Below are 26,049 nucleotides of genomic sequence, written 5' to 3'. Positions count from 1 at the left end.
GTTTGGTAAATATTGTAAAATATGAATCTGTTTGGACTAAAATGTCTGGAAGATTTTCAACAACTATACAAATTGTACATTAACAATTTGTTTGGTATATTTTTGAGTACATACATAATAGTATAATTGACTGTAGATTTATATTTTGTAAGCACAATCACATAGAGAAACATATTTTTTTAATGGTATAATTATCTGATTCCAGTCTCCGAATTATAATAAAAATATCTTTTAATATATATGTATTTGCAAGCATTTGAAAGACTTAACTTAGCCTTTTAACATAACAAACATATGTTACGAGTATAACATATGTATGTTATGTTAAGTACACATAACAGCGTCTCGCAGCTATTTAACATACAAATGTTAAAATGTCAAATGTTACTAGCCGCGAAACAAAAGAAATTGTTGAAGCAACTCAAACCGTTTCCAGTTTTGTTAGAGTACAAAAGTTGCGACTCGCTGCACGTAGAAGTGCCGCATTTATGCATTTGTTATTATGACCATAATTTTGAACTGAACCTGACCGTCTGAGCACCTGAGCAACTGAGCAACTGAGCACCTGAGCACCTTAGCCAACCGACCGCAGTCGTTGTGTGACAATCAACAACAACTTCCTCGAAAACAAGCCACCGTTTAGGCCCGTCTTTGAGCAGCTGCCACAATCACAATGTTGGCCACTTGGGTGAAATTTTGTTTTATTTTTTTATTTTTACTTTTTGCAATGCTTTTATGACTGGCATTATGGGCAGCAAAGAAAAGGAAAGAAAAAAACGCTTGGCCTGGGCAAACTTGAATGTAAATCTGAGTTCAGTTTTGCTGCATTTTGGCAATGCACCAAAATTCAAATGATAATGCTGACTAATCAATGGAAGTCAGGTAAACTTGTAACTTATTAATTATGCATGATAATTGAGGCAAAGGGAAACACAAACGACAACAGCAATAAGCTGGGAACTATTTTGATTGGCTGCAATTATAATTTGCTGAATCAAGTCGTGAATTTCGATGCGGTTGCCGCCCTGCGAGTCACCACTCAACTTTTATTTTATTACAGATACACATATACATATATATGTATATATATATATATACTTGAAGTGGAAATGTGCAATAAAAAGAAGAAAAAGAAAAGCTAGCGAAATTATGTGAACTTGTTATATCACCTGGCAGCAGGCAAAACACAAGCCAAGCAACAATCAAAGCAAAAGCTGACGGCAAACACTTTTAAAATATTACAACAACAACAACAACTGCACTTTCTTTGCGTTACGCTTCTTTGCATAGCCTCGTGCATTGCCAAATCATTTATAAAAGTATATCTAATAAATATACATATATATATCTTTATATCTCTCTCTTTGTCTATAAGACTGCAGCTGCGGTCAGTGTCCATGTCTAGACATTGAACGCAAAGCCAATTGAAATGAAATGCTTGAATGCTGCTGCCCAAGAAACGCCGCCAGATTTCAGTTGCAGCCAAATCTTGTGGCAAGTGCAGTGCGACGACAAAAGTTCAACAGACGAGGCAACAACTGCACCCGCCCCGCTCAGCCTGCTGCCTCTCACATTTTAGGCGTTGCAGCAATTGTAAATTAATTCATATTAGCAAAACAAATGCGAGGCTTCACTGTATATGTGTGCCTACACCTATGTATCGCGTGTGTGTGTGTGTGTGAGTGTAAGTGTGTATGTGTGAGTGTGTGTAGCTTAGCTTTTAGCATTTCATTGGCGATGAGTTGCTGTGCAGGTTTCGCGGTCTGTGGGAGCATCGTTGGAAAACCGGCGCAAATTATATTCAAGAAAACAAAATATAGAAAAAAATCCAAAACAACAACAACAACAACAACAGCCATATGTAAATGCAGCTATATAAAAAGTCGCGTCGCGTCTCGTCGCATCGCATCGCGAAGGCTGAGAAAATGAACACAGCACAAATGTTAATTACGAGAATATCTTTTAACTAGCCAAGCAGATTGCACTTAACTTACATAAAGTATCTGATGGATGCAAATGTGCGCAGATGCCCAAAAGCTCAAAATGTTGTGTGCAACTCAACAAATTTGTTGTCGCACTTGGCCAACGTGGCGTATGCTTCTCTTGAGTTATCAATCCAATTGGATCGAATGCTCAGCTTTCGAATGAATCCAGTTGGAATTGGTGTATTCTAATGGGAATCATTTTAGCTCAATGCTTACTTAGAAAAGGATTTTAGTATTTTATAAATTTGATCATAAAATTCGATTTATGATCTAAGCAAATAATTAAGTTATTATTAGTTAAGTAATTAAAGTTAATAATCACGTTGCAAGCTTTGATAGCAATTTGTTTGTCTAACAAAGACAAATATCTAGCTGAGACTAGCATATCTACAGAAAATCGAGTTAAGAATAGATCTGAAATCGTGGAAAGAAAATGATATCATGTCTTTAAACTTATACCAATACAATTATTTATAAATATAAATTACCTTAATTACCCTAATTGGCTCTGAATAGATTTCTTGTGTTATTTTTTATTGATTTTTACGCTTATATAACACGCTGAATAATATTAATGTATAATTATTTTGTAGTTATTTTATTATTTTTAATAATAATGTTGTACTTTACTGACTTTAAATTCTTAAAAAATCTAAGAAAGATATCTGAATTTTTTCTTTATTTTTTTAACTATTCGAGAGTCACACAAATAATTTTTTTTTTAAATGTATTATGTTCTGTGTTTTAATCGATCTTAATATCAGATCTACACTATATCAATATTTTGAGCAATTTAATTTGTTAATACGAAATGATTCTCAATAAATTATGTCAACAAACAAAAGCTCCAGCTTGACATTCATTTTTCAAAAAATATCAATTCAAAATCTAACTGAGTCACTTAGATTTTTCATGGATCGCTGGGCTGCATAATAAATGATTGAATATGAAAACAAATAAATAACAAGAAAGAAAAAAACTCATGCATTGAGCTAAACTAAAACTCAACACAGAGCTGGGCAGCTGGTTGAGTGGCCGGGCCAAGAGCTAAGAGCTAAGAGCATGGCTAAGAGAGGAGCCAAGCCCAAAGCGCGCTGTGCTTGCCACTTGGCACTCGAGGAGCTCTTTTGAGCGGCGCTCGCCGTTCGTCGCTTTGGTATAAAACATAAACAAGCTAAAGAAAGCCATTCATTTAGTTGTTTGAGCTGGCGCGAATCGTTAGTCCAGCAGTAGAAGCAGGCAGCACAAACGCTGTGGCATTTAGAGTGCAACATAAAGTGAACATACATATAAATATACAAATATATAAACATAAAGTTAACGTATCTTTCAAAAAAGTTGCCCAGTGAAGACTTAAGTGCACTGTGAATCAATTCGAGTAACTTCTCCTTCTCTAAGAGTGTGTGTGTGTGTGTGTGTGCGAGTGCACAAAAATCAATTGCATTTTATTTTGGATATAAATTGAAGGAGTCGCCACCGCAGAATGCAGTAAGTCAAAGTCGAAACTATGAATCATTCGGCCCAAGAATTCGTGCAGTCGCAGCTTATAATTAACGTTTTGTATTGTTTGGCCAACTGCCTGGGCGAAGGTGGTTGCATGGGCGGTGCGGGGGTAGGGGGGGGGGGGGAAGGGTACTTAAGATTTGTGTCGCTTGGCAACCACAAAATATTCTTTTCAAAACATTTCAAAACCTAGAGCATACGTAACTGTAACTGCGCGTTGCTGCTGCTTTTCTTGTTGTTGTTGTTGTTGTTGCTGGCGTGTCTGAGACCTTTTTCTGGCTTTTTTCTAGTCATGTATGTGTGTGTGTGTGTGTGTGTGCTCGGCGTGGGAGTTTTGCTTTGTTTGTTTGTTTGCTTGACTCTTGTTGCCTGCGGCGCTGACAATTCAGTCGGACTGAGCTGAGTCTCGTTTGGACGTCTTTTTGGCTTTGCCTTGGCTTATTACCTAATCGCATTGTCTGCCCGCCTTCTGAGTGAGCAAAAGGAAATAAAACTAAAAGCGTTAAGTAAATAGCTTGGAAAATGCGATCACAGGCGTCTTGCAGCATATTTTTTTGAATTGTTGACACGCTTTGCATTAGCCTTTGTGTCAATCAATACTTTTTAGCGACTGTCCCAGCTGTCCCGCTGACTCATTGCCAGGCCAGGCCAGCCCAGGCCAGGGCCAAACGCCAACTGGTGCATTTCGGTTGGTCAAAAAAATGCGAACCAAAGATCACAATTCGATACCTGCAACAACAGCAGAAACTTGCATAATTTGTCAGCTTATGACAATCCTTTCTAAAAAGAGGCGTATAAATTACTTAGCCGTATCGCAAGTGAGCGCGTATTATATAACCTAACTGTAACTGCACTGGAAATTGTATCGCGCACAAACACACACATGTGTGGCGTATACGCAATATTTCAACAGTCGCGTTTGAAATTACAGTTAGGTGTACGCACAGCAATGCGCATGCGTGTAGCCCCGCAGAGCCCCAAATTGCGCAGACAAGCGCCTAGGCGAGGCCTCGCCTCGCTCGTCCACTTACTCGCCACGATGCTAAATTGTGGTCTGTGTATTGTGACGATTAAATCGGTTTCTTTTTTGTTAGCTGCCATTTGTTGGGTGTGTATTTAATGCAATTAATAAATTGCCGAGCAGCGCCGCTTAACTACACATTGTAGCTGCAGATTCCCACAACACGAATCCTCCAAAGACCGCGCGAAGGTCACTCGCAATTGCCAGCGCAAAGTGTAACAAATTGTTTTCTTCTTCGTGTTGTTGCTGTTGCTGCTTGTTTTTTATGTGAAACGAAACTTGAAAGAAAATGTTGCACATAAAATTCATTGCCACGCAATTATCGTCCACATAATTCACATGCTGAAAAATCAACGGATCGTAAAGAGAGGGCCGCGCACATTAAGACGCGCCGACCCGCAAATGCACGCACATTAAAGTTGTTTCAATTTAAGTTTTTGTAATTGTAACAGTGCAATGTAATTTATTTTCTGTTTTCCATTTTTTAACAATTTCGGTTTTTTTTTTTCACTCGGCTAACGAGCGTGCGTATAATTAACCAATAAAATAAAAGTACATAGCACTCGTGGCTAAAGTGAAAACAAAAGACTTAGGCAACAAACTCAGGTGTTAAATGGCAGCTAATGGAATTGTTGGGCCCGCTTAAAGACAATTAATTACCATAGTTAAGGCAACTAAGCAACCCAAGCAAAAGCTTAACTCGTCGCTCTTAGTTTGAATAAAATACATATTTAAATTAAATCAAATAGAAAGACTCAGACAACGAACTTCGGATTTTCAATTTAACTAGTAGAACCATGGAGAGATAAAATAATCGAAGAAAGCTGATTTTGGTTTAAGTAATAATGGGAATAATTTAAGAGAAATTTATCAGGGAAATTCTGTTTAAAAATATTTTGAATAAAGTCCAGTAGAAAGACTTAAGCAAAAAACTCAAGCGGCAAATGGCAACAAATGGAATGGTTGGGCGCGTTAAGAGAAAATGTATCGCTTTAATTAAAGGAACTAAACAAGCAAAGCCAAAGTTTAATCGTATTAGTTTTCAAATGTAATAACTATTAAAACTGAATTAAATTTGTATAGAAAGACTAAAACAACAAACTTGAGTTTTCAAATTTAACTGGCAGAACTTTATGAACATAAATAATATCTATTAAAGCTGATTAGGTTAAAATAACAAGAGCATTTGTTTAAGGGAAAGTTATTAAGGAAAATTATTATAAAGGAAAGTTATTATAAAGGAAAGTTATTATTAAGGATAGTTATTTGAAACTATATTGAAGAAGAACTATATTAAGAAGCAGGAATTGTTGACAACAAAAGAAAGATTTCAACAACTTGGCATATTTAATAACAAAAGGAATAAAGCAAATGTTTGAACAAAGAATTTATGAAAAAGATTTATACGAAACAATATAGTCGTAAAAAGACAGGAAACCCATTTGTGTGCTTAAAGAGCAGCTAATAAAATTGTTGGACGGCTAAGAACTATAAACTGAAATAATTTAACAAAAAAATATATATAATAAATAGCTTTAATAAATACTAAATAAATAAAAGAATAACTAAAGTCTAATAAAAAGACTTAGGCAACAAACTTGAGTGCGAATTAACTTCAGTATAAATTAATAAAATTATTTTAAACACGATAATGAATTAAATTTTCCTGATACACTTGAGGTCTGCAAATTTTCAACAAATTTCTGAAGCATTATGCTAGCCTAAATGTATACTAATTAGTAGAACTAAACTAACTAAAGCATAATAAAAAGACTTAGGCAACAGAACGCTAATTAAATTCAGTATGAATTAATACAAATACGTATTTAATTATTTTTTATACGTATTAATATATTGTATTTTCCTGATACACTTGTTCTCTTAATTTTCCTGGCCAACAATTTTCTCAGGCCTAAATGTGGTTTTATCTTCTATTTCATAATCTAAAAACATGTCTTATGTCATACACACGCCCAACTTTAAAGGAAATCAAAAACGTTTTCAGCTTTTGGCAAAAATATAAACATTAAAAAAAAAAAACGTTGCTAAAATTTCAACTGGGTAGCCAAGAAAACAAGAAAACAGACAATTTCTATGAGTGTGCATAATGAAACCACTTTTGCTGCGGCAGCGGTTAGCTGAACCAGATGCAGTTGAAGACAAGAGACAAGCGACAAGAGACAAGAGACATGGAGACAAGCGAAAAGCCATCCACATAGACATCAACAACGCATCGTTTCTTGGCGTTCATGTGATGTAATGTGGTGCTATAAAGCCAGACGTACACATGGCTACATCTGGCTTGGCATCTGGACTACTAACACCACAGTGGAGAGGGGCGAAAAGGGGCAGAGGCAGGCAGTCGCCGTATGCAACACATGCTCCCATTTATGGCAGTGCGGCCACTTTTGTGGCATGCAACGCATGATTATGTGGAGCACTAGGAAACGTTTCGCATTTAGCTGGCAACTGGCAACTGGCAACCCAATTTAAACGAATTGATGACTTCAGTTAATGACTTAACCAAGGCGTCGCTATCTCCCAGCCGGTATTCGGTGTTAAGTCATGCTGATAAATGATGGGCCCAGGATTAACGTAATCAAACAGTAGCTGGCAGCAGTGACAATCCAGCAGGCAGTAGGCGACGTAGGCGACGTTGGCAGCAGCTGCAGCTGCCACAAGTACTTAACTCACCTCGAAAAGTTCAAAGGTGGACAACGAATTGGCAAAGGCCAGCCGAAACACAGAAAGACAGACAGACAGACAGACAGCCTGACAAATTGCCAGCTAGAATGGCTGAAACAAATTGTACGAGCATTTCAAATGTGTAGGCAGTGTAGGCCATTACATAAGCACTCGCACACGCATTCGCTTTATTAACTTATGCCTTAATTAGCGACGCCTTATAGCCATTGGCTCAGCCATTAGCATTAACATTAACAACACCAGCTGTCCACCAATTCCAAAGTAAAGAAAGTAAAAGTTAGCTTTGCCTTTGCTCCGGCTCTAGCTCTTGTTATTATTGCTATTATTTTTGTTATTTTGTGTTTTTTTTTTTTTATTGGTAACAGTTTTGCTTTCGATCGTAAATACCTCAATTAAATTGCATTGCGCGGGCACGTAACATTGGCCAAGCCAAGCCGCTCGGTCACCTGGCCCAGGTATGTGGTATCTGCCAGCGATGCGTATGCGCCGCCGTTGACATTCAACCAGGTTGGCAAAGTTTTTTTTGTGCGCTTACTAAATGGCGCTCAAATTGAACCCGCTGCTGAAAAGTGAGCAACTAAACAAAAAGAAAAACAAAAAAAAAACCAGCAGCGGCACATCTTCATTTTATACCCTTTCCCAGGGGGTACTTGTAATATTTGATGCCCAAAAAAGAACGAAATATGCAGCTCCTTAAATGGAACTGTGGGCATTCATATGTGAAAATATTCAACTTGTGTATAATTTATATGATAAATAAAAAACTAGAGAAGCAAACATTTCTCTGGGGACACTCGGCCTGAAATCTATAATTTATCATTCTGTCGTTCTGTCTGATCAAAGAAAAGTAGCCTTTGTAGTCTGTATAAATCTTACCAAGGTATTTTTTTGAATAGCTTATTTAAAGTTATAATATATTATAATAAAGGATGATCTTATTGATTTAATTTTCGTGAAATAATAATAATTATACTTTCTTCAAGCCCAAAGTTTTTATTTCCTCTTCAATAGAACACCTATAAGATTTCCAAGAATTTTAAATTATTTTTGAAGTTTCTATCATGTTTCACACCAAGCACATTTTTTACTTTACTTTTAACTCTGATCCCAACTGTGCCTAAATGATATTTTTCGAGGACTATGTTTTTTTTAGGATTTACTTAACTGTGTAAATGATATATCTTTTAAAATTTATAAAAGGAACAAAACGTAAGTTTCAGTACTTTAATCGGGTTGATAAAAATTAAAATTTACTGGAAGTTACCAACGATTTCTTTTTTTCTTAAGATCTTAGGGTCTTTTTTGTGCTTTAAAGAGATAACATTTTACTTACCCATTCTTCAAAATCGTTTTCAATCATAATGGGACTTCAGATGGCTATATTTATGGAATATCATTATCGTTATGGGACATCAGCTGTCTCTGGGTCTTAACAGAGTATCGTTGTGTCGACTTATGGCTATCAAAAATTTCGACAGCTAACTAACTGCACTTCTTAGCTGGAGCTAACTCTGACTCCCAGCTTCCAGCCTCCAGCTGCCAGGTCTCAGCACTCGGCTCCCAGCGCCCAGCTGTGTCTCAGGCGTCTTGCCATTACCTTATAACTAGTTTCTGGCTGGTGTCTTGGTCTTGCATAACGCGTCGCTGGGCTGCCGCAGTTGTTGCCTTCTTTGGCTGCAATTTGGCGGCATCTTCGCTGCATCTTCTGCTTTTCTTGTTGTTGATGCTGTTGTTGTTGGTGTCGTTGCTTGGCAAAAGGTTTCGCGCAAAATCAAATATTTTTCCCGCGTTTTGGGCATTGAGGTTGCCACAAAAGTTTCCCATATCATAAAGTCTTACTTATTGATGGCATGACTTGGCTAATCTGATTGCTATTGCCAATTTCTCTATTTGTTTGTTGCAGACGCAACAATCGATGCTTGGCCCTAGTCCTGCTGGCCATGGGCCTGTGCGCCTGCGCACATGCCGCCGCCACGGGTGCACCCTCAGCCACGGCCACCACGGAGAAGCCGAAAGGATTTTCCGCGCGCTCCCTGGATGTGAGTGCTAGCGGCGATGATGAGGATGAGTTTGAGACGCAGGCACAAACACATTTGGCCTATCGCCAGCCGCAGCAGCAACAGCAGCGACAGCTGTACGAGTACAGTGAGGAGGATCAGGAGGAGGCGCCGCGCCAGGTTTACATCAATCGCAACAATGCCAAACAGCAGAACAATTATCTCAAGAAGCGGCCGGTGAGCGAGGAGAGCGAGGAGGAGGAGGAAGAAGTTGAGGAGCCCGATCGTCTGTCCACGCTGCTTAGCAAGTCCTCCTTCAGCTGCACGGATCGCAACTCTGGGTAAGCACAAGGAAAGCATCTATTAAGCTCGTCAATTGTAATTGTAAATGCTCCTCAACAGCTACTATGCGGATGAGTCGCTGAGCTGCGAGGTCTTCCACTACTGCCAGGAGAGTCAGAAGCATTCGTGGATATGCCCCGAGGGCTTCACGTTCCATCAAATCCATTTGATTTGCATGCCCCCATCGCACGACAACATCTGCAAGCAGTCCTCCAAGTACCACATTGTCAACGACTATCTCTACAAGCCAATCAATCTGCAGGAGCATCAAAGCAAACCGAATGTAACGCTGCGCTACTCGGAGCGCTATTTCCCAGAGAACTACTACGAGCACGAGCGCTACGACGACGAGGAGGAGGAGGAGGTGCAGCCAGCGCCCAGGCCACGCATTCAGCATCAGCAGCAGCACCAGCAGCAGCCACAGCAGCATCGTCAAGCGCTTGCCTATCAACCGCAGCAACACCAAGTGCGCGTCCAATACCAACAACAGCCGCAACAGCAGCAGCAGGTCGTCACACAGATACGTCACCAGCAGCCGCAGCCCACGACAATCGCCTATCGGAAGCCATTGCCCACGACAACCATACAGCCACAGATACAACCACAGCTGCAGTTGCATCAGCTGCATCAGCATCATCAGCAGCAGCAGCAACAGCAGAGGCCGCAGACGCTGGCGCCCACAGTAACACCGGCGCCACAGTACCGCTTCTTTACGGCCGCGCCGCTACAGCATTTGCATCAGCAGCAGCAGGTCTACCGTACGCCCGAAGAGATAAATATATCGCTGCAGCAGCGCCGGCCACAGGTGTTCATTGCCTCAACAACGCCGCGCTACTATGAGGATGAGTACCTGTACGAGCGAAGGAAGTGAGCATCATGAGTTGGCCGTCTCGTCTGACCAGCTGGTCGCACTCAATGCAAACAGTCTTGTCGTTCCACGCCTTGTGTTTTGGAGTGTTTCTCTTTAGCTTTAAGCTCTGTCAGCGCCCTCTGTCACTAGACACACACACATGTATATGCTATAACAACTAAATAGTCCCAAAATTTAGCGCGAGTTTTATGTACCTTATTTGTAATATTTAATGTCCTGCTAGAAGAATCCGCCTTCTAACTCATTTCGTTAATAAAGAAGCAACATTAAGTTTAAGATCATCATTGTATGTCAATCTCCATGAACTGATCAGCGTTCGATAGCTGCACCGCTTGGCTCTTGGTGCCCTCCTCCACGACATAGTTCGGGCCAATCAGGCAGTTATTGAGCGCAGAGCCGCTTTTGACTTGGGCACGATATCCAATGATGCAGTTATTTATGTTGCAGCCCTCCTCCACTATCGCATTGGCCATGATGATGGAATTGGTCACAATATTCTTCGGATTCACAATACAATTGGGACCAAAGACGCTGAAGTTAAGCGACGTTTTCTCCGACAACTTGGCATTGTCGGCCACAATGATTTCCTTGGTTTGCGTTGACTTGACCACTGCACCGGGTGAGATGAGGGGATGCGCGTCGCCGCACAGTTCCTGCCAGATGACGGCCAGTTTGCGATTGATGGCCAGGAAACTGAGCGTATTATTGACACGCACGCCAATGGCATCCTTTGGCGCCTGCACCGCAAAACAGCGCACGACGTCTCCGTGGTAAGGTATATGCGAGAGCGATTGATTGAACAGGGAAGTCTGTGTGAGCTTCTGGTCCAGCGCCGTGTGCGTCACATACTTAACACAAATTTGTGTAAAGGGGCTTTGATTGGAGAGCTTACCAATGAAATTAAATACTTTTATAACTTACATGCAAAATGTTATCCTCATGCTTTGTTCCGACGCCCAGCTCAGAGGTCGTATCAGGCGCTATTTTCGTTGAGCGCCTGGCATGTTGTTTTCTAATGAGATGCGGCAAGAACTCGCCCTTAAATGTGGAAATTTGTTCCTTCTACAATAAATAAACTATAATGAGCAATAATACTTTTGCCTTATGTCACGTTTGATATACCCTGTGCAGATAGTTAATCACCCACTTCTTCAACACATAGATGTGCGCATCCAGCAGGCGTCCATAGACATCCAGTTGACCTTTATTCTTGAGCAGATGCCGTTTGATATTTAGCGTATCCTCGCAGTCGCTGGCAGCAAAAATAAATGCCAAACGCTGCGTGGCCGTATGGATGCCGATCAAGTCGCGCTCTGGCTTATACTTGGTCTTGGGACCTGGCATAACCACATCCGATTCAAAGCCGCTTTTGAACAGCAGCAGCGCCAGTGAAGCATCATCTGCACGGAATTTGTTGATCAGCGGATATAAACTGACATTGCTGACTATATCACAGCTGACAACTAGAAAGTCTGATTTGATTCTGAAAGAGAATATCATACATTATATACTAGAATAATAAAAAATTGCAAAAAGTGATGCTGGACTTTAGGCGGCGACCCAAATCCCTCAGGCTCATCACGTTAGCAAAGCAAATTTATACCGTTTAGCCCTACTTTATACAAATTTCAGTTTCGTAGCTCTTATGGTGCAATAATCGCTCACCTGTCGTATATATAGCGCAAGCTGTCGGCTGTACCAAAATCGCTATCATTGGGCACCGTGGCATAGTCGATTTTGACTTTAAGTGGCGTGTGCTCCAATGACAGTTGAATCTCCAGCTTGTCCTGCTCCTGAACCACAACGATTACCTCTTAAAAAATAACACAAGCATCTGCTGTAAGTATGCCTAAGTACGCCTGTCTGCCTTATTATTTACCTGTAAAGTTGTGTCTGCTCAGCATATTGAGTGGATACCATATCAAGGGATAAGGTCCCACAGGCAGCAGACACTTGGGTGAATCGCCCAGCACTTCGGGCAGGCGTGTGCCACGCCCCGCAGCCAAAACTACAGCTTGAAATTCACAACTTGACATTTTTATGCGAAAAATAATAATATAATTCAAATATGCCAACACGCGTGAACAACAGCGAAAACGCAACACAGCTGTTCGAGCAGCAAATGGCGTTTACCAACACTGTCGCCCAAGGGCCATATGTTGCTGTCACATGACTGCACTTGCATTGTTTTTGCAATTGTAAAAAGTAGTCAGATGACCCATTTTTTTCCATAGATTCCCTTAATTTGATGCACTTTTCATCTGAATTACAACAATTATGATGCTCCATGAAACAACAAAAGACTTTAATGCATGATTTGAGCGCTACATAACTACAAAATGGAATACATACATTTTTCTTATTGGAATTACACTATATACTTTAAGCTTACAAAGTTTGCACGTAGCTACATACAATAAGTTTTTTTGTTTTTTCGCGAATTAAAATGGAAACGGAACAAATAATTAATCTTTTTTTATAACAATAACATATTGCTGGAATACACACACGTATACGCATGCTATGGGATTAATACTTAGAAGAGCACATCATCATCGCCCTCATCGAGTATGTTCGCCTGTTCGCGCACATCGATGCCCTGCTGAAGGAGTAGAGCCTTCTTGGCATCTGCCTTGATACGGGCTTCACGCTTCTTGTCCTGAATCTTTTTCAAACGATAGAACTCCTCACGCTCCAGTTCGTCCAGCTCCGAAATGATGTAGGCCAGTGTGCGATCGATACGCGGTATGATGACATGCTCGATGGCATTCACACGACGATTTGTGATCTTGATGACCTCGTCCAGTGTGACGAACGATGTTTGCAGCGAAGCCAGCTCGACGAGCAGCTTGACGGCGCTCTGGTAGTTCTTCTTCAACTTGGCCAGCTGCTGACCACCGCGGGCCAGACCAGCCAGTTCGTAGGTATCCGCACCATCCTGATAAGACTCGAAGACGGGCAGCGTAACGCCAGCAACGTTGTCTTTTTTGGTGCGTATCTTGATTTGTGCCTTGGTCACGTTTTGCAGCACCACCTGATTGATGTCACCCGATGTGAACTTGGCCTCGGCCAGCGAAAAGGCGGCCTCTTTCATAACATCGCCCATCAGGGTTTTCGTCTCAATGATTTTACCCAGAATCATACGGAAACGCATTTGCAATGCATCAGCTTTTTTCTTGAGCAAGCCATGGCCTTTTTGAGCGCCAGCGAGACGTGCCTTCATTAACATTTGGGCACCACGCGACGGGAAAATCGGTAACCTCTCTTTGCCAGACATTTTCGTATTATTTTAACTGTTGTAAAGGCTAATTACTCGACTTTTTTACTGCGCACCAAAATTTTGCACACCCGTCGAAGAACACTGAAAAACTCCAACTGGACTGGATAAATACAGTGTTGGGTAAGGCCACAGTAACTTAGATAAAGTGCTGCAAAACACATAGCAGCAGCTGCTGTCACGGTTGCCAACACGGTTACAGTAGGAAAGGTTTATTTGTACCAGAAATAAAAAATAAATTTAACATTTATCTAAAATGAAAATTTGCTATCTTATAAAAGTATTTGTTTACATATTTGGTACATTTTATTAAAACCAGTGTACTCATTTATAGTACTGCTTAACGCATCGTAGCAACAGTGCTGTGCAGCAATACAACTAAACAGCTGTTTGATAAAAGCTGTAAACAAATCGAAGGCGCCCTTCGTAAATTTCTAAATAATGCAAATATTACAACGTTTGTATTGCTTGCCGGCTACACCAATACAAAGCTATTTCCGACACTACGCCAAGAAACCAAAATTGGGCATGGCGATCAACCGGCGCATGGTGCACCAGGAGTTATTGCGTTATGTAAACCCTTATGCACGTATTAATATTAAATCGGACATATCCGTGCATGTGGAGCCTGCTGATGTCCATGTGCACACCAGTGGCAATGTGTTTATAGCACAGCTGCTCGGTGGTCCAATGTCCAACTGCAAAGCCAAGCTGGATGTGGATGTTTGTGATGATGAAAAGGTCGTGAATGTGTTAGTTAAAAAGCTAACCGAACAAAACTCGCATTTTAAATGTCATGTGAAAATTCCTGTACAAGCCGAGGTGCACATTGATGCGGACGCCAAAGTTACAGTACAGGGCATTCAAGGCGTGGCACTAAAGATTAAGGCATCTGGGGACATAGTCACCAAGAACGTGCGCGCCACAGACATTTCACTATATAGCGAAAATGGCAATATCATCTGTGAGGGCACGCTGCTGGGCAAGTGCACAGAAATCGAAACACACAATGGGGTAAGAAGCTGCCGCAATTGTCCATATTAGCACTATTTAATTGTAAATTATGCTCAACAGAACATCAATCTGGACAAGCTGCAGGGCGACAGCTTGAAATGCTCCACACAGGCTGGCGACATTAACACAGATAGCTGTTATGTGCAGAAATCCAAGTTTGAAACTACAACCGGGCGCATGGAGCTTAAGAATGTGCACAAGACAAGCGAAGTGTATGTGCACCAAGCGGGCGACCTAAAGATGAGTGAGTTTATAAAGCTATAATCCATCAAATCATTTATATATTGGCTTGTTTTCCAGCCGGCGTACATGGCAACCTGAGCGTGGTTTCCAATGGCGGCAGCATGAACTTGCAGCTGTCCGAGCTGAATGGCAAAAGTAATATTGTGGCGCAGAATCTCATAGACGAAGCCATCATCAACATATCCGAGGCCATTGAGAATATTACCATAGAAGTAAAAGCCAGTCAGGTTAATCTAAACAACGAGCTGGAGCATGTGTCCCATGCACTGAGCGAAGACAAAAGTAAATTCCTCCTGAACAATGGCAATGAGCATCATTTAGTCATCAGCAGCACCGGGGAGAATGGCGTGCGCCTGGGCAAGCAGTCCTGGACTGATTCATTGCGTCAAAAAATAAAATTAGCTGAATAAAATTAAGCTTTAACCAATAACCCTAAGCACTTACAACACATTAGTTGATAGTTTCTTTTATGTGTATATAAGTATATGTATTTATGTATGAATTGTGCATATGTGCAACAATTTTCAGTCCTGTTTATGAGTATTATTATTTGGCTTGGCCAGTTACGTCATTTAAAACTGCGCTGAGGCGCTGATGTGCCCTCTGAATGAGCACATCTTCGACCTGTTCCGCTTGCAAAGCAGCGCGCAACATTTCCACTTTGATGGCATCAATTTCTTGTATATCCTTCGCCAAGATTGGGGCGTCAGCTCTGACGAGCATGTGACCCAGCAGACGTAGCAGTTTGAATGCATTTTCCTCGTACTGCGAACGCGGCTCATCTTCGTAGGCATCAAAATCATTTTCATCGTATTCGGCATAATCTTCAATGTGCCGTCGCAGAATTGACCAGACGCCGAGCAGATGAGCAAAAGCTGCCTTGTCATAGAAATATTTCAGACACTGAAAATGAATAGCGGGATTCAGTTAGGATTACAATTTGTAGAGCTTTCAATACGCACGCTGCATATGTGGGCTAAATCCTCTAGGTATTCCTCCTGTCGCTCGCCCAGTGGCAGCAGCTGCATGGGCTGCTGCAGAAATTGTAAAATGCGGGTCAAACAAAACATAATGCTGGATGCATATAGATCCATGGATAACTGCGCTTCTGGCAGCTGCACTAATATGGTGCATATATTGAGGTAGGTTTGGATTACTTCGATTTCGCAGTTTATTTTTGGTGTGCTCGCCTCGTCGCCATCCTCATCCGCAGCGGGATCATCAACGCCGCCTGGTGGCTGCTCAGCCGAAACGCTATCGACCTCATCTGTTAGCTTTGCCAGATCGTCGCGCATGAGACGCACAAAAGCGTTATTGACGCCATCGCATAGCTCCGGCACTAGAAACACTTCGGAGAAGGGTTTAAGCTTAATGTCGGGCGTTTGGGCGTTCTCCTCCTCCACCAGAGCACAGCTGGCCAGCACAGCATTAATGGCCTTAAGCGCAGCTATCAGCAGCTCATCGCTAACAGATTGCTGCAGTATGAAGCCGAGATTCTTTGCTGAGCTATCGAAGGCGGCAAAGCAAATGTACCAATCGATGGCCAGCTGCTCTTTGCCGCTGACCACATGCGCCATGACATACTGATAGACACGCATCAGCTGGAGCAGCATGCATGTGTCCATGCAAGTGCTCAGCTTTAGCAGCATCTCAATCCAATCCGCGTGTGCTGTCAGCTGCTCCACACATTCCACCTGCGCGCACATGTTGCCCAGCAGTCCAATAAGTATCTCATACAGGCGAACATCTTCGCTCGATGAGATGGCAAACATGATTAGCTCGATGGCATCATTCTCCAGTAGCAGGGCGACTACTTCCGGCGACACAGACATATCCCACACCTTGCACAAATCATCCTCTAGCTCCAACCCCAATGCTGTCTGCGCTGGCTGCTGGCTGAGACGCATCAGTGTCTGCAATATGAATTTTTTGCTGTACATTGTCTCGCCAACGGCATCACCACGCATGCGCTTAAGCAGTTCGTTCTCATCAGCATCTGCAGCATCCTCATTGTTTTGAATTCCGTTGGGTTGGGGCGAATTTGACTCTGATTTATTTTCACCGTTTTGAGTGCCATTCGACTCCGATGTGGCACCTTCATTTGGTTTGTTTTCTGACCGAAGCGGCATCTTGTTTTCATCATTTACCACTGCACCAACATTATCTATTTCCGCGCTGTCCACATCTTTGGTCATCTTGGCTGGTGTCTGGCAGAGTTCCGGAATTAGTTCGATCGAACGATTCACTAAACTGAACAAATGAACCGATTTAGCAGTTCATCCACTTCGATACACATAACATTTTCTGTTTACATTCAAAAGCTCAGCATGTTACTGAACTGTTATTAACAGCGCGCACTGCTGTGCGGTTATTCGTTTTTAGGTTTTGTTAAAATCATATTTGAATTCGATTTTAAATTTAAAGACATTTAACTGGTGTCAAAACACTTTTCCTAATTTAGTTTTTTAACTAATGTTCCCGTATCGGGTCTTATTTAGTAATTGTTTATGCTCTTACGGGGAATTGTGTTGGCTAACAGATACACAATCCGACTTGCTTTCATTGTACATTTTATATCCTAGGATAACTCTATACATGAGTCGTATATTATAAATTTATTCTAAGCGCTGTCTTTTAATGAACACATCCAGTAAATGGGAAATGGGAATTTCTGTGGAGGGTTTCGCTTGCGGAGGTGCAGCATTATTGCGATGTTGAGGAAATGTTGGCATCATGCGCGGATCACACGCTAAAAACAAAAATTGTTTACAATATGCAATAACTTATTAGCTGTAACGACTTACGCTGCGGCGGCTCAGTAAAATATTTACTGCTTAAACATTCGTCGGCGGTGGCTCGAGTGCTGGGATTGTAGATAAATAGAATGTTTAGCAGACTTCTGCCCGCTTGGCCGAGCATTTGGAATTTGGTTTTCAGATTATTGTAGGGCTGCTGGCTGAGCGTAAAGTTTTGCACAGCTGGTAACTCCAGGAAACCTGGCCAAATTGATTCGGAGGGGGCACCAAGCAGATCAATAATCATGTCAAGCTGTGCAATCTCCGAATTGCCCGGCAGCAGCGGTTTGCCCAGCAATAGCTCGCCGAGAATGCAACCAAATGCCCACATATCAACGGCTGTGGTGTGCGTCCTGGCGCCGAGCAACAGTTCCGGTGCCCGATACCATAGCGTGACCATTTGCGGTGTCATAGGTTTTGGCGGATTGCCATACAGACGCGCCAGACCGAAATCCGCTGTAAAAATTAAGAATGATTAGATCTGTAAATGGGAATAAATTGGATTCGCCACTTGCCGACTTTGATGCAGCCCTTGTCCGTCATCAGCAGGTTGGAGACTTTCAGATCTCGGTGTATTATATAGCGGGCATGCATGTACTTCAAAGCACGTAGCACCTGTAGCGTTATGCACTTGACCTCAGATTCGGTAAACGGCTGCGACATATTGTCCAGCACCGACGCCAGATCCTGTTCACAAAAGTCCATTACCAGGAATATGCTGCGTGGGATGACAATATTTATAAGAACTGGGAGTCTCTTCTAATTACGGATTCGGATACCTGTCGAGGCTTTTGCCTACAACAACTTCGCGTAATCGCACAATGTTCTCGTGCTGGCAACGTTTTAGTATCATAATTTCACGCAGTCCACTGACGGGCAAGCCATCCTTTTCCTGATCCATGCGGACCCTCTTCAGAGCAACAATTTCGCCACTACGTGTGTCGCGTGCGCGATCTTGTGTATAGATAAGAAATAAAAGGTTCAGCAAATATTTGTGTTCAATACAAAGAGATTCGCACTCACAAACAATACCATAGCTCCCCTCTCCCACGCGGTTAAGCTTCTCAAATTCGGATACGGGACGGCATCGACCATACTGAAAAATACAAACATTGTTTATTTAAGCCGGCACTAGCCAAATGCATACTTAATACATACCACATTTTGTTCCGGTATCGGCATGGGTGTGCCACTGTTCTTCAGTGATATCAGGAAACCCTTGCGTGTTATGGGTGCTTGAGGATCTGGCGCTGGATTTGCTTCCAATTCACTTGATTTTTTCCCGCTAGACATGTTTATTTATTTTCAAGAATGGTTGCTCGACATGAAAACACAAATAGCTCAAGTATCGATACTTTTGCAACTCCCGCAAGAATGCATAGGGCTGCATTAAAAGTGTTATCAAAATGGGCGCGGACCGTTAAGAGTATCGGTAGTCAAAAAAAAATCATTCTTCAATGGTATAAAATTTGCTTATGTTAATTATTAAAAAAAAAAAACTGCGTATGCATTTCATAATAGCAAATAGCTTATGGGCAATTTGAGCAGGGTGCGTAAAAACAAAAGTGGCTAGAAAATCAAGCACGATTTATGAAAGTGAAATTGCGCCAGTTTAAAGAAATTTCGTTAGCATATCATTTCAAATGCATGCTCTAGACATTAAAAAAGACGACGACTAACGCTAGCCAGCAGCTTGTCATCCATCCACATCTACGCATGTGTTAAAATCTTTGGATAAAGCCACAGCGACTCTACTATCAATTATCACCCTGAACTTGGGATAAACAGCAACAAAGCTCTTGAGCGGGCCAATATAAATGTTGGAACCGGCGTCGAGTGCATCATCAGTTCTGCAGCAGCTGAGCCAAGTGCTACAGTGCTACACACAACACATACGTCCCCTCCTAAGACGCAGGAATATATACACAATTAAAAAAAAATGAATAAAACTACGATTTGGTATGCAGCTGTGCTGCTTGTGGTGTACTTCACATTGGTGTTCTGTGAGGAAACGGCAGAAACAGAAAACGCGGAAACTCAAATAATGAACACGAACTCGGATATGGAAACGGATGCGGAAACGTTACTTAACACTGGCCGAGATCTGTTGGAATTCGAGGGACGCACACGTCGCCATGGCCATCGCTTCTGGTGTAAGTTTTTTTCTTATTCGCAAATGAAAACAATCTATTACTATGCAATAGCTGGAGCCGTAATATTTAGCACTTACTCCCATTCTAAGCAGCTGTTTTATCAGAGCGATAAGATGGGTGCACCTGCTAATCAGCACCCGGAGACTTTCTTTCGAAAGTTTCCAAATATATTTATCTCTCTCAATCTCTACCAATTGGATCATCACGATCTGCACGTACCGTTCAATAACAAGTCATTAACACTTTTCACTTTCAATCTGAGCATATATTAAACAATTGTGAATTGTCGTAGATCACGTCCAAGTGATCTTCCATTGGGTTCTGTGCGTCTCCAGTGAAAGTGTTATCTAATCGGATTTGTTGTTACAGTTCGTCATCTGTGGCCCCTGGCCATTGCCTATTGGATTAAGGTGAAAGTGGTTATAGTCTCCTTCTTTCTGGGCAGCGCCATTTACTTGGGCCTGCGCTACTTTTGGCCACATGCCCGATGCAATCAAGAGATAATTCTGGATCACCCGTAAGCATAGGAGCAGCCTTTTCATATAACAATATTTACTATATTCTTCATACAGTCCTTCATCCTTTGGCCACGATCACATTCCCTACTCACTGGATCATCATTCGGAGCACGAGCATTATGATTCACCCAGCTCATATGACTCAAGTCCCTCGTTTGATCCCTACTCCGGTTACTCGAGTTATTCTGGCTACTCAGGCAGCTCGGATATTATGTCCGACATTCACGGCGAACCTACCGGAACCACTGGACCCACCGGCCCCTCAGATACGCGTCGTCGCGGCAGACGCAGCATTGATATTCTTGATGTCGAGGATAATGCTGCTGTTGAGCAGGAAGAGCCAGTGGAGATTATTGATGAAGAGATTTCCGAGAGCGTAGCACGCCAGCAGCCCGCCGAAGAGCAGTGAGTAGCCGTTAAATATTATCCTATTTGAGTTGTCTTTGATCTATTTAACTTTTATAGAATCGCCGAATTTATGTTTGCCTTTTTGGGCCTGGACTCTAAGGCCTGCCGTCGCCGTTTTGTCTGTGAGATGGAGTTCCGTTCCAAGCTGAACCCGCTATCGAGCATGGCATTCCGCATAGTGGGTCGCGGCTTCTTCGAGAAGTACACGAACGCGCGCAATCCACAGACGAGAGCTACCAATTTCCTTGAATGTGCCGCCGCGAATCCCGAGTGTGTTTTTGTTGAGAACACCGATCCAGAGATTAAGCCTGCCGAGGAAGTAGAAGCCACTGCGTCCACCGAGGCAACTGAGCAGGAGAACACGGTGGAATCGCAGAATGAAGTGAATTTAGAAGCTGAGCGCCGCCATGCTCAGCAGAGGAAGCGCCGCGGGGATCGCATGCTCAGCTCGATTGCCGAGCACATATTGACGCAGTAGAAGAGCCCTAGGCGTGTATTTATTTATTTATTTAATTATTTATTTTAGCTATAAGAGTGATGAATGAAACTAAACATGCACAAAATAAACTTGCCTCAGCCATTAAACAAAACATTTATACAATTATTTGTTCCGGAAAATGCAATTAAACAAATGCTAAATTTTCACTCAAGGCGCAAATCTCATACTTCAGCAAGGAATGAGTAAAAAAAAACTAAATAGAAAGAAAACAATTACCGAATACCGATGGTGACTAAAATCTTAGACCTGGACTGGACTAAATCTTTTTGACCTTTCTCTTTTTGATTGCATTTATCTGATCGGCCATTTGCTCGATCTCTCGCTGATTAATGGGCTCGTTTTTTCTGACGCTCGTCTTGCCCTTTTGTTGCTGCGTCAAGTCTGCGACGAGGTCGCTCACCTTGGTCCAAACAAAGCTGAGGAAATTCACAGCCAAATCCTGCTTGAAGAAGGCAATGGCCACCAGCGCTATGAGCACCAGCGCAGATATGGAATTCTGATTGAGATCTGCTTCAGTTGCGCGCACCTCCGCATTGAATTCCAGCTTCATATAGACGGAGCATCTGTCGGCAACAAAGCTGAACGAGGGCAGCTTGTACGAGTACGTCTTGTCCGACAGCGTCGATTGCAGCTCCACCACATAGCTCTTGCCGTCGCGCGGTATGCGCGGGAAATACACCATAATGCCGGGATTAAAGCTAGCCTTGGGATTCAACGGCGAGGCCACGCGCTGCGAGAACACAGGTGAATCGGAGGCGCCATGTCTGTACATCACAATTCGCAGCGTCTTGTAGAAGTCATTGTGCGAGGCGATGATGCGGGCCGTAATGTCCACAATCTTTATGGGATTAATGGCAATCAGATTAATGTTGCGCACATCCTCATTGGCCACAGTGATCGTATGATTTTCAGGTATGGAGCGGTCTACTTTTTCATCGTCCGTCACAACCCGCACCGTATACGTGCAGCCGGGCTGTAGGCCGCGTATGCGATATTGGCCATTATTCTCGCTGGTCGCTTCCTCTACCTGGTGCTGGCAGCTCTCTGTGGCGGTGGCCTGCACATTAACCTCTGCAAAGGGCTCACCATTAAGGGATGTAATCTGGCCAAAGATGGAATAAGCAAATCGCTTGCCACTGCAAAGAGAATACACGAATTACAGCTGGAGACATGGGTCTAAAAGGTAGCGATGGGGCTTACGTTAGGGTGACCTGCACGGTTTCGCCATCCTTGATGTCAATAATTTTGGAATTGGGCTCAAACTTGTACTCCTTCATCATGGGTCGCAAAAAGTACTGCGATGGCGAAAGCGAATGGAAATTGATGGCACCATCGTCGCCAGCGACCAGATTCTTGCGAAAGCTTTCTCCGCCGCTAAGCGAGAGCAAAACACCGCTGAGCGGCTGGCCGGCATCGTCCTGCACCTTGACCTCAATCTCGCAGAGCTTGTGTGCACTAAACGAATTCGACTGGCGATCGTACTCGCTAAACACATAGGACTCCTTCTCGGCGGAGAGCTCGAATTTCAGCGAATCATCGATGGGCCCGAATTTGAATTCGCCCGTAATCGAGGTGAGCGTCTCAATGGACTCACGTGGCGGCTGCTCGGGAAAGCTGAGCGTTATCTTGGCATCCTTAATGGCGGGCACAACCTTGCCGCGCAATATGAGCCCACGTGTGGCCACAAAATTGAAAGCAATATCCACGCAATCACTGCTGCCCACCACCTGCTGATGCTGCGGGCTAAAGAGCAGCACATCGCTCAGTGGCTTTATGTTGAGGATTTCGTCTGGTTTAAGATATGTTTCATAGCGATATGCGTATTTGCCATCCACTTTATGTGATTCAGCTGTGGGCGTTATAATTTGCCTGCCAAGCGTTTCCGATTCCACAGCAAGTCTCAGTGAGTCTGCATTTGGTTCTGGGGACAGGACACGCACGCCCGTCTTGTGCGCAATGGCATTGACAATTAACGTTTGCAGTTGATCTGGTTCAGGTGTGATGAATTTACTGGGCAGCGAATCATCATAAATGTGACAGCCCTCCAGCTTGAAGTCGTAGCTGCCGTATTTGGAGACGCAGAAGGTATTGACGCCCGAGAGGATCTTGAGCGTTTCAACGGGCGCCTTGGGCTCCGAGGGTCCTGTAACATGAATGTATCGCATCTGCAATATTGTTAGATGATATAGAACTTAGCTCTGCCAGGGGGTTTAACAAGTGTCACCTACCAGAGCGCGATGGCTGGAAATTATGGACACTTCATAGCCCTTGTGTATCAAAGGCGGCGCATTCTCCTCCGCAGCGGCGACATTTAGAAAGACGCGCGTAGATTCATAGCATAGATTACCCTGTGGAATTGTAATTTCATAGGGCCCAGGCAGCACATCCTTAAACGTATATTTTCCACCTGAAAGGAAGCGGTATGTTAACTCAAGAATATATGTTTAATTTGTATACATACGATGCGCTCTGGCCTTCCATTTGTTGTCTGTTGGCTGACCGGTGGCGTCCAGACCCTGCAGCGTTACCTCAGCCGCTGTGCAGGTGGCCGTGGCATCCGGCAGGCACTGCAGCTCGCCACGTATGGTGGCGCGCAGCTGTGAGAAGGTTATGCCATTAACAGGAGCATCGAGCACTTCGGCCCGCTGCTGCACAGGGAAGAATTGAATGCCGTTTGATTTGTCCGCATCCGTGGTGAGCACCTCAACGTTGTATTTGCCAGCGGGCAGATAGGCGCACCAGACGCCGCTCTCTGCCTTCGTCGCGGTGGTTGTGTGAAAGGTGGAGCCCGTTTTTGTGATGCCCACCACATAAGATTTGGGGGAGACAACTTTGCCGCATACTTCATAAGCAGCGGGCACAATTGTGGGCAATGTGGGCGAGGAAATCTGCGTCTTCACCTGCAGCGACTCAAATTGCAGCTGCGGGTATTCGACTTCAATGTTGTAGCTGCCGGCTTTAATGTTCTCCAGCGTGTAGCTGCCCGTGGCGTCCGTTTCGGCTACCTTTTCATTGTTCACCTTCACTATGGCGGATTTGAGGGGCGCGCCCCCAGCGGCGCTCAGCACCTGACCCGTGACAGTGAAGCCGCTAATCGAGAACTGCTCCTTCAGCTGTAGCGTGTCCTTGCCCACCTCCACTTCTAAGAATTTGGGCGTGAGATGCAGTTTTAAGTTCTGATTCTCGTTGACGGCCTGCAGCAAATATTTGCCAGTGGGCACATCCTTGAAGCTGTATTCGCCCTTCTCCGCCAGCACATAGCAAGCGGCAGCGCTCTCGTACTCATTGTTTAGCTTATTAGAGGGCGCATTAGGAATTGTCGCGCACTTGGGCTGAAGATTTTGCTGTGGGTAGAAAGCAGAGAATATAAATTACATATAATAATTCGTGAGAAGTGCATAGAAGGGCAATATTTAAAACTATATAATTTTAGCTTCGGGAAGTTATTGACATGCATACAAATTTACAGATGCATTGCATGGTTAAATACGTGCACATAAAATTGAATAACTGAGTCGTGAAAATTGTAAGGCTACCTTGAATTGATGAGAATCGCGTAGGAGGGCAACAACTAAAAATGCGTTATTTTTAATTCGCATCGCAATGGGGCATGTTATCACAAAAGTAAAGTAAATTTGGTTTGTACAAACATATCTATCTAAATATGGCGTATTATTTGGGTCAAACAATTTGATATTTACAAATAGAGCATAAATATTCAACTGATCAGCTACTTACACCCTTTTTCTTATAGAGCACAACTGCAATATTAGCTGGCAGCTGGGTGCTAGCATCGAAGCGTCCATTGATATCAAAGCCGGAGACCACCAACGAGTTCTCCGGCAGTTCCGTGTTGCCGCTGACCACGACCACATCATGTTTCGCCTTGGCGAAATGCCACCTGGCATGCGTGGCGCTTACCACATATTTGCCGGGTATGATGGGCGTAAAGAAGAAGATGCCATTGATGTCCGTTTTGGTGCGTCGAATCTCGCCCTGCTCCGACTTAAGCTCAACATCTACGTCACGTGCACCGCTGCCAGTGGCGAGCGCCACTTTACCGGTGATGCCAAAACCCTTGAATACGAAATTCACGTCTTTGCCCTGACTGCACACGTCATTCTTGCCGTCGAAATTGAGCTCAACGTGTTCGGGCTCAAAGCTCCAGCCGGGTGGCGGCGCGATGGTTAGCAAATATTCGCCCTTGTCGTAGATGGGCAGAAAATAGTAGCCATTCGAGGGTGAGCAGTCGGTTTTATCTTTTAGCGAGCCCTGCTTGGTTAAGCTGCGGGCAGAGTATTAAAATCTTATCAGTAATTTATTAAATTATTTATGAAAATCTCATTTACGTACAGTTTTATTTCCACCTTGGAAAAGTCAATATCGGCATGACTTTTTATAAAACCACCACAGCCGATCACTTCGTTCGACTGTGCGTTTATTTGACTAATTATATTAATTAAAATTAATATAAAGCCGGAAAACAGACTTGCCGACCTCATTTTTTCACATTCGACTTTACGCTGCCAGCTGAAAGTGCAGAGCTGTCGAGTTCGTTGGCGCACAGGTTTGATTAGCAGCGATATCGATATATCGCAACCACAACCTCACACAGGTGTTGCGATACTTTGCAGGACAGTGCTGACGATAACTAATATCGATTTCGATTAGGTGCACAATAAAATTTACGTGTGGTGAATAACGAACTAACTCAACT

At 43.1% G+C, this 26,049-nt stretch overlaps 8 protein-coding genes across 8 annotated transcripts; 3 read left to right on the top strand and 5 right to left on the bottom strand.

The window, feature by feature from the left end:
* Positions 1-3,256: 3,256 nt before the first annotated feature.
* Positions 3,257-10,701, top strand: LOC135432452 (putative mediator of RNA polymerase II transcription subunit 26). Its single transcript, XM_064688157.1, has 3 exons — positions 3,257-3,473; positions 9,119-9,553; positions 9,615-10,701. The coding sequence occupies exons 1-3, from the start codon at positions 3,469-3,471 to the stop codon at positions 10,423-10,425; spliced, it is 1,251 nt and encodes a 416-aa protein (XP_064544227.1). The 5' UTR covers positions 3,257-3,468; the 3' UTR covers positions 10,426-10,701.
* On the bottom strand, positions 10,610-12,533 carry eIF2Bgamma (eukaryotic translation initiation factor 2B subunit gamma). Its single transcript, XM_064688156.1, has 5 exons — positions 12,305-12,533; positions 12,091-12,238; positions 11,548-11,908; positions 11,347-11,487; positions 10,610-11,273 (listed from the first exon to the last, which is right to left on the bottom strand). Exons 1-5 carry the CDS (start codon positions 12,459-12,461, stop codon positions 10,707-10,709), a joined length of 1,374 nt encoding a protein of 457 aa, XP_064544226.1. The 5' UTR covers positions 12,462-12,533; the 3' UTR covers positions 10,610-10,706.
* A 175-nt stretch (positions 12,534-12,708) lies between these two features.
* Vha36-1 (V-type proton ATPase subunit Vha36-1) lies at positions 12,709-13,807 on the bottom strand. The gene has a single exon (XM_064688161.1). It carries the CDS (start codon positions 13,700-13,702, stop codon positions 12,962-12,964), a length of 741 nt encoding a protein of 246 aa, XP_064544231.1. The 5' UTR covers positions 13,703-13,807; the 3' UTR covers positions 12,709-12,961.
* A 109-nt stretch (positions 13,808-13,916) lies between these two features.
* On the top strand, positions 13,917-15,389 carry LOC135432454 (protein FAM185A). The gene is made up of 3 exons (XM_064688160.1): positions 13,917-14,716; positions 14,777-14,960; positions 15,017-15,389. The coding sequence occupies exons 1-3, from the start codon at positions 14,144-14,146 to the stop codon at positions 15,367-15,369; spliced, it is 1,110 nt and encodes a 369-aa protein (XP_064544230.1). The 5' UTR covers positions 13,917-14,143; the 3' UTR covers positions 15,370-15,389.
* Positions 15,390-15,413: 24 nt separating this feature from the next.
* On the bottom strand, positions 15,414-17,213 carry LOC135432449 (uncharacterized). The gene is made up of 2 exons (XM_064688155.1): positions 15,922-17,213; positions 15,414-15,862 (listed from the first exon to the last, which is right to left on the bottom strand). The coding sequence occupies exons 1-2, from the start codon at positions 17,152-17,154 to the stop codon at positions 15,506-15,508; spliced, it is 1,590 nt and encodes a 529-aa protein (XP_064544225.1). The 5' UTR covers positions 17,155-17,213; the 3' UTR covers positions 15,414-15,505.
* Positions 17,214-17,392: 179 nt separating this feature from the next.
* Positions 17,393-19,114, bottom strand: Cdc10 (cyclin-dependent kinase 10). Its single transcript, XM_064688158.1, has 6 exons — positions 18,913-19,114; positions 18,778-18,850; positions 18,534-18,708; positions 18,270-18,472; positions 17,764-18,210; positions 17,393-17,708 (listed from the first exon to the last, which is right to left on the bottom strand). Exons 1-6 carry the CDS (start codon positions 19,045-19,047, stop codon positions 17,575-17,577), a joined length of 1,167 nt encoding a protein of 388 aa, XP_064544228.1. The 5' UTR covers positions 19,048-19,114; the 3' UTR covers positions 17,393-17,574.
* Positions 19,115-19,693: 579 nt separating this feature from the next.
* On the top strand, positions 19,694-21,399 carry LOC135431436 (uncharacterized). The gene is made up of 4 exons (XM_064686582.1): positions 19,694-19,907; positions 20,277-20,424; positions 20,480-20,830; positions 20,891-21,399. The coding sequence occupies exons 1-4, from the start codon at positions 19,694-19,696 to the stop codon at positions 21,309-21,311; spliced, it is 1,134 nt and encodes a 377-aa protein (XP_064542652.1). The 3' UTR covers positions 21,312-21,399.
* On the bottom strand, positions 21,326-25,865 carry LOC135431435 (BOS complex subunit NOMO3). The gene is made up of 6 exons (XM_064686581.1): positions 25,686-25,865; positions 25,071-25,617; positions 23,794-24,676; positions 23,561-23,739; positions 22,533-23,497; positions 21,326-22,468 (listed from the first exon to the last, which is right to left on the bottom strand). The coding sequence occupies exons 1-6, from the start codon at positions 25,832-25,834 to the stop codon at positions 21,589-21,591; spliced, it is 3,603 nt and encodes a 1,200-aa protein (XP_064542651.1). The 5' UTR covers positions 25,835-25,865; the 3' UTR covers positions 21,326-21,588.
* Positions 25,866-26,049: the final 184 nt, after the last annotated feature.

Source organism: Drosophila montana, unplaced genomic scaffold (assembly GCF_035044405.1).
Source record: "Drosophila montana isolate Dmon_TW-CO22-7 unplaced genomic scaffold, ASM3504440v1 contig_3200_1, whole genome shotgun sequence".
In the NCBI taxonomy this organism is placed as follows: domain Eukaryota; kingdom Metazoa; phylum Arthropoda; class Insecta; order Diptera; family Drosophilidae; genus Drosophila; species Drosophila montana.
The sequence above is the reverse complement of the archived record's forward strand: the minus strand, read 5'-3'. Positions and strand labels throughout refer to the sequence as shown.

What these genes read in the sequence shown, in the direction of transcription:
- Vha36-1 (XM_064688161.1), bottom strand. Translation starts at nt 13,702, where the DNA reads ATGTCTGGCAAAGAGAGGTTACCGATTTTCCCGTCGCGTGGTGCCCAA.
- LOC135431435 (XM_064686581.1), bottom strand. Translation starts at nt 25,834, where the DNA reads ATGAGGTCGGCAAGTCTGTTTTCCGGCTTTATATTAATTTTAATTAAT. An exon ending in ATGGAAGGCCAGAGCGCATC is followed by an intron (nt 23,740 to 23,793) that starts GTATGTATACAA and finishes GCTTCCTTTCAG; the next exon opens with GTGGAAAATATACGTTTAAG. An exon ending in ACCGTGCAGGTCACCCTAAC is followed by an intron (nt 22,469 to 22,532) that starts GTAAGCCCCATC and finishes TTCTCTTTGCAG; the next exon opens with TGGCAAGCGATTTGCTTATT.
- LOC135432454 (XM_064688160.1), top strand. Translation starts at nt 14,144, where the DNA reads ATGCAAATATTACAACGTTTGTATTGCTTGCCGGCTACACCAATACAA. An exon ending in AAATCGAAACACACAATGGG is followed by an intron (nt 14,717 to 14,776) that starts GTAAGAAGCTGC and finishes TATGCTCAACAG; the next exon opens with AACATCAATCTGGACAAGCT. An exon ending in AGCGGGCGACCTAAAGATGA is followed by an intron (nt 14,961 to 15,016) that starts GTGAGTTTATAA and finishes CTTGTTTTCCAG; the next exon opens with CCGGCGTACATGGCAACCTG.
- Cdc10 (XM_064688158.1), bottom strand. Translation starts at nt 19,047, where the DNA reads ATGTCTAGCGGGAAAAAATCAAGTGAATTGGAAGCAAATCCAGCGCCA. An exon ending in CGATACCGGAACAAAATGTG is followed by an intron (nt 18,851 to 18,912) that starts GTATGTATTAAG and finishes TGTATTTTTCAG; the next exon opens with TATGGTCGATGCCGTCCCGT. An exon ending in TTTTACTGAGCCGCCGCAGC is followed by an intron (nt 17,709 to 17,763) that starts GTAAGTCGTTAC and finishes TTTTGTTTTTAG; the next exon opens with CGTGTGATCCGCGCATGATG.
- LOC135432449 (XM_064688155.1), bottom strand. Translation starts at nt 17,154, where the DNA reads ATGACCAAAGATGTGGACAGCGCGGAAATAGATAATGTTGGTGCAGTG. An exon ending in ATTTAGCCCACATATGCAGC is followed by an intron (nt 15,863 to 15,921) that starts GTGCGTATTGAA and finishes ATTCATTTTCAG; the next exon opens with TGTCTGAAATATTTCTATGA.
- eIF2Bgamma (XM_064688156.1), bottom strand. Translation starts at nt 12,461, where the DNA reads ATGTCAAGTTGTGAATTTCAAGCTGTAGTTTTGGCTGCGGGGCGTGGC. An exon ending in TTGCGCTATATATACGACAG is followed by an intron (nt 11,909 to 12,090) that starts GTGAGCGATTAT and finishes ATTCTCTTTCAG; the next exon opens with AATCAAATCAGACTTTCTAG. An exon ending in TGATTAACTATCTGCACAGG is followed by an intron (nt 11,488 to 11,547) that starts GTATATCAAACG and finishes TATTTATTGTAG; the next exon opens with AAGGAACAAATTTCCACATT.
- LOC135431436 (XM_064686582.1), top strand. Translation starts at nt 19,694, where the DNA reads ATGAATAAAACTACGATTTGGTATGCAGCTGTGCTGCTTGTGGTGTAC. An exon ending in CCATGGCCATCGCTTCTGGT is followed by an intron (nt 19,908 to 20,276) that starts GTAAGTTTTTTT and finishes TTGTTGTTACAG; the next exon opens with TTCGTCATCTGTGGCCCCTG. An exon ending in GAGATAATTCTGGATCACCC is followed by an intron (nt 20,425 to 20,479) that starts GTAAGCATAGGA and finishes TTCTTCATACAG; the next exon opens with TCCTTCATCCTTTGGCCACG.
- LOC135432452 (XM_064688157.1), top strand. An exon ending in TGCACGGATCGCAACTCTGG is followed by an intron (nt 9,554 to 9,614) that starts GTAAGCACAAGG and finishes GCTCCTCAACAG; the next exon opens with CTACTATGCGGATGAGTCGC.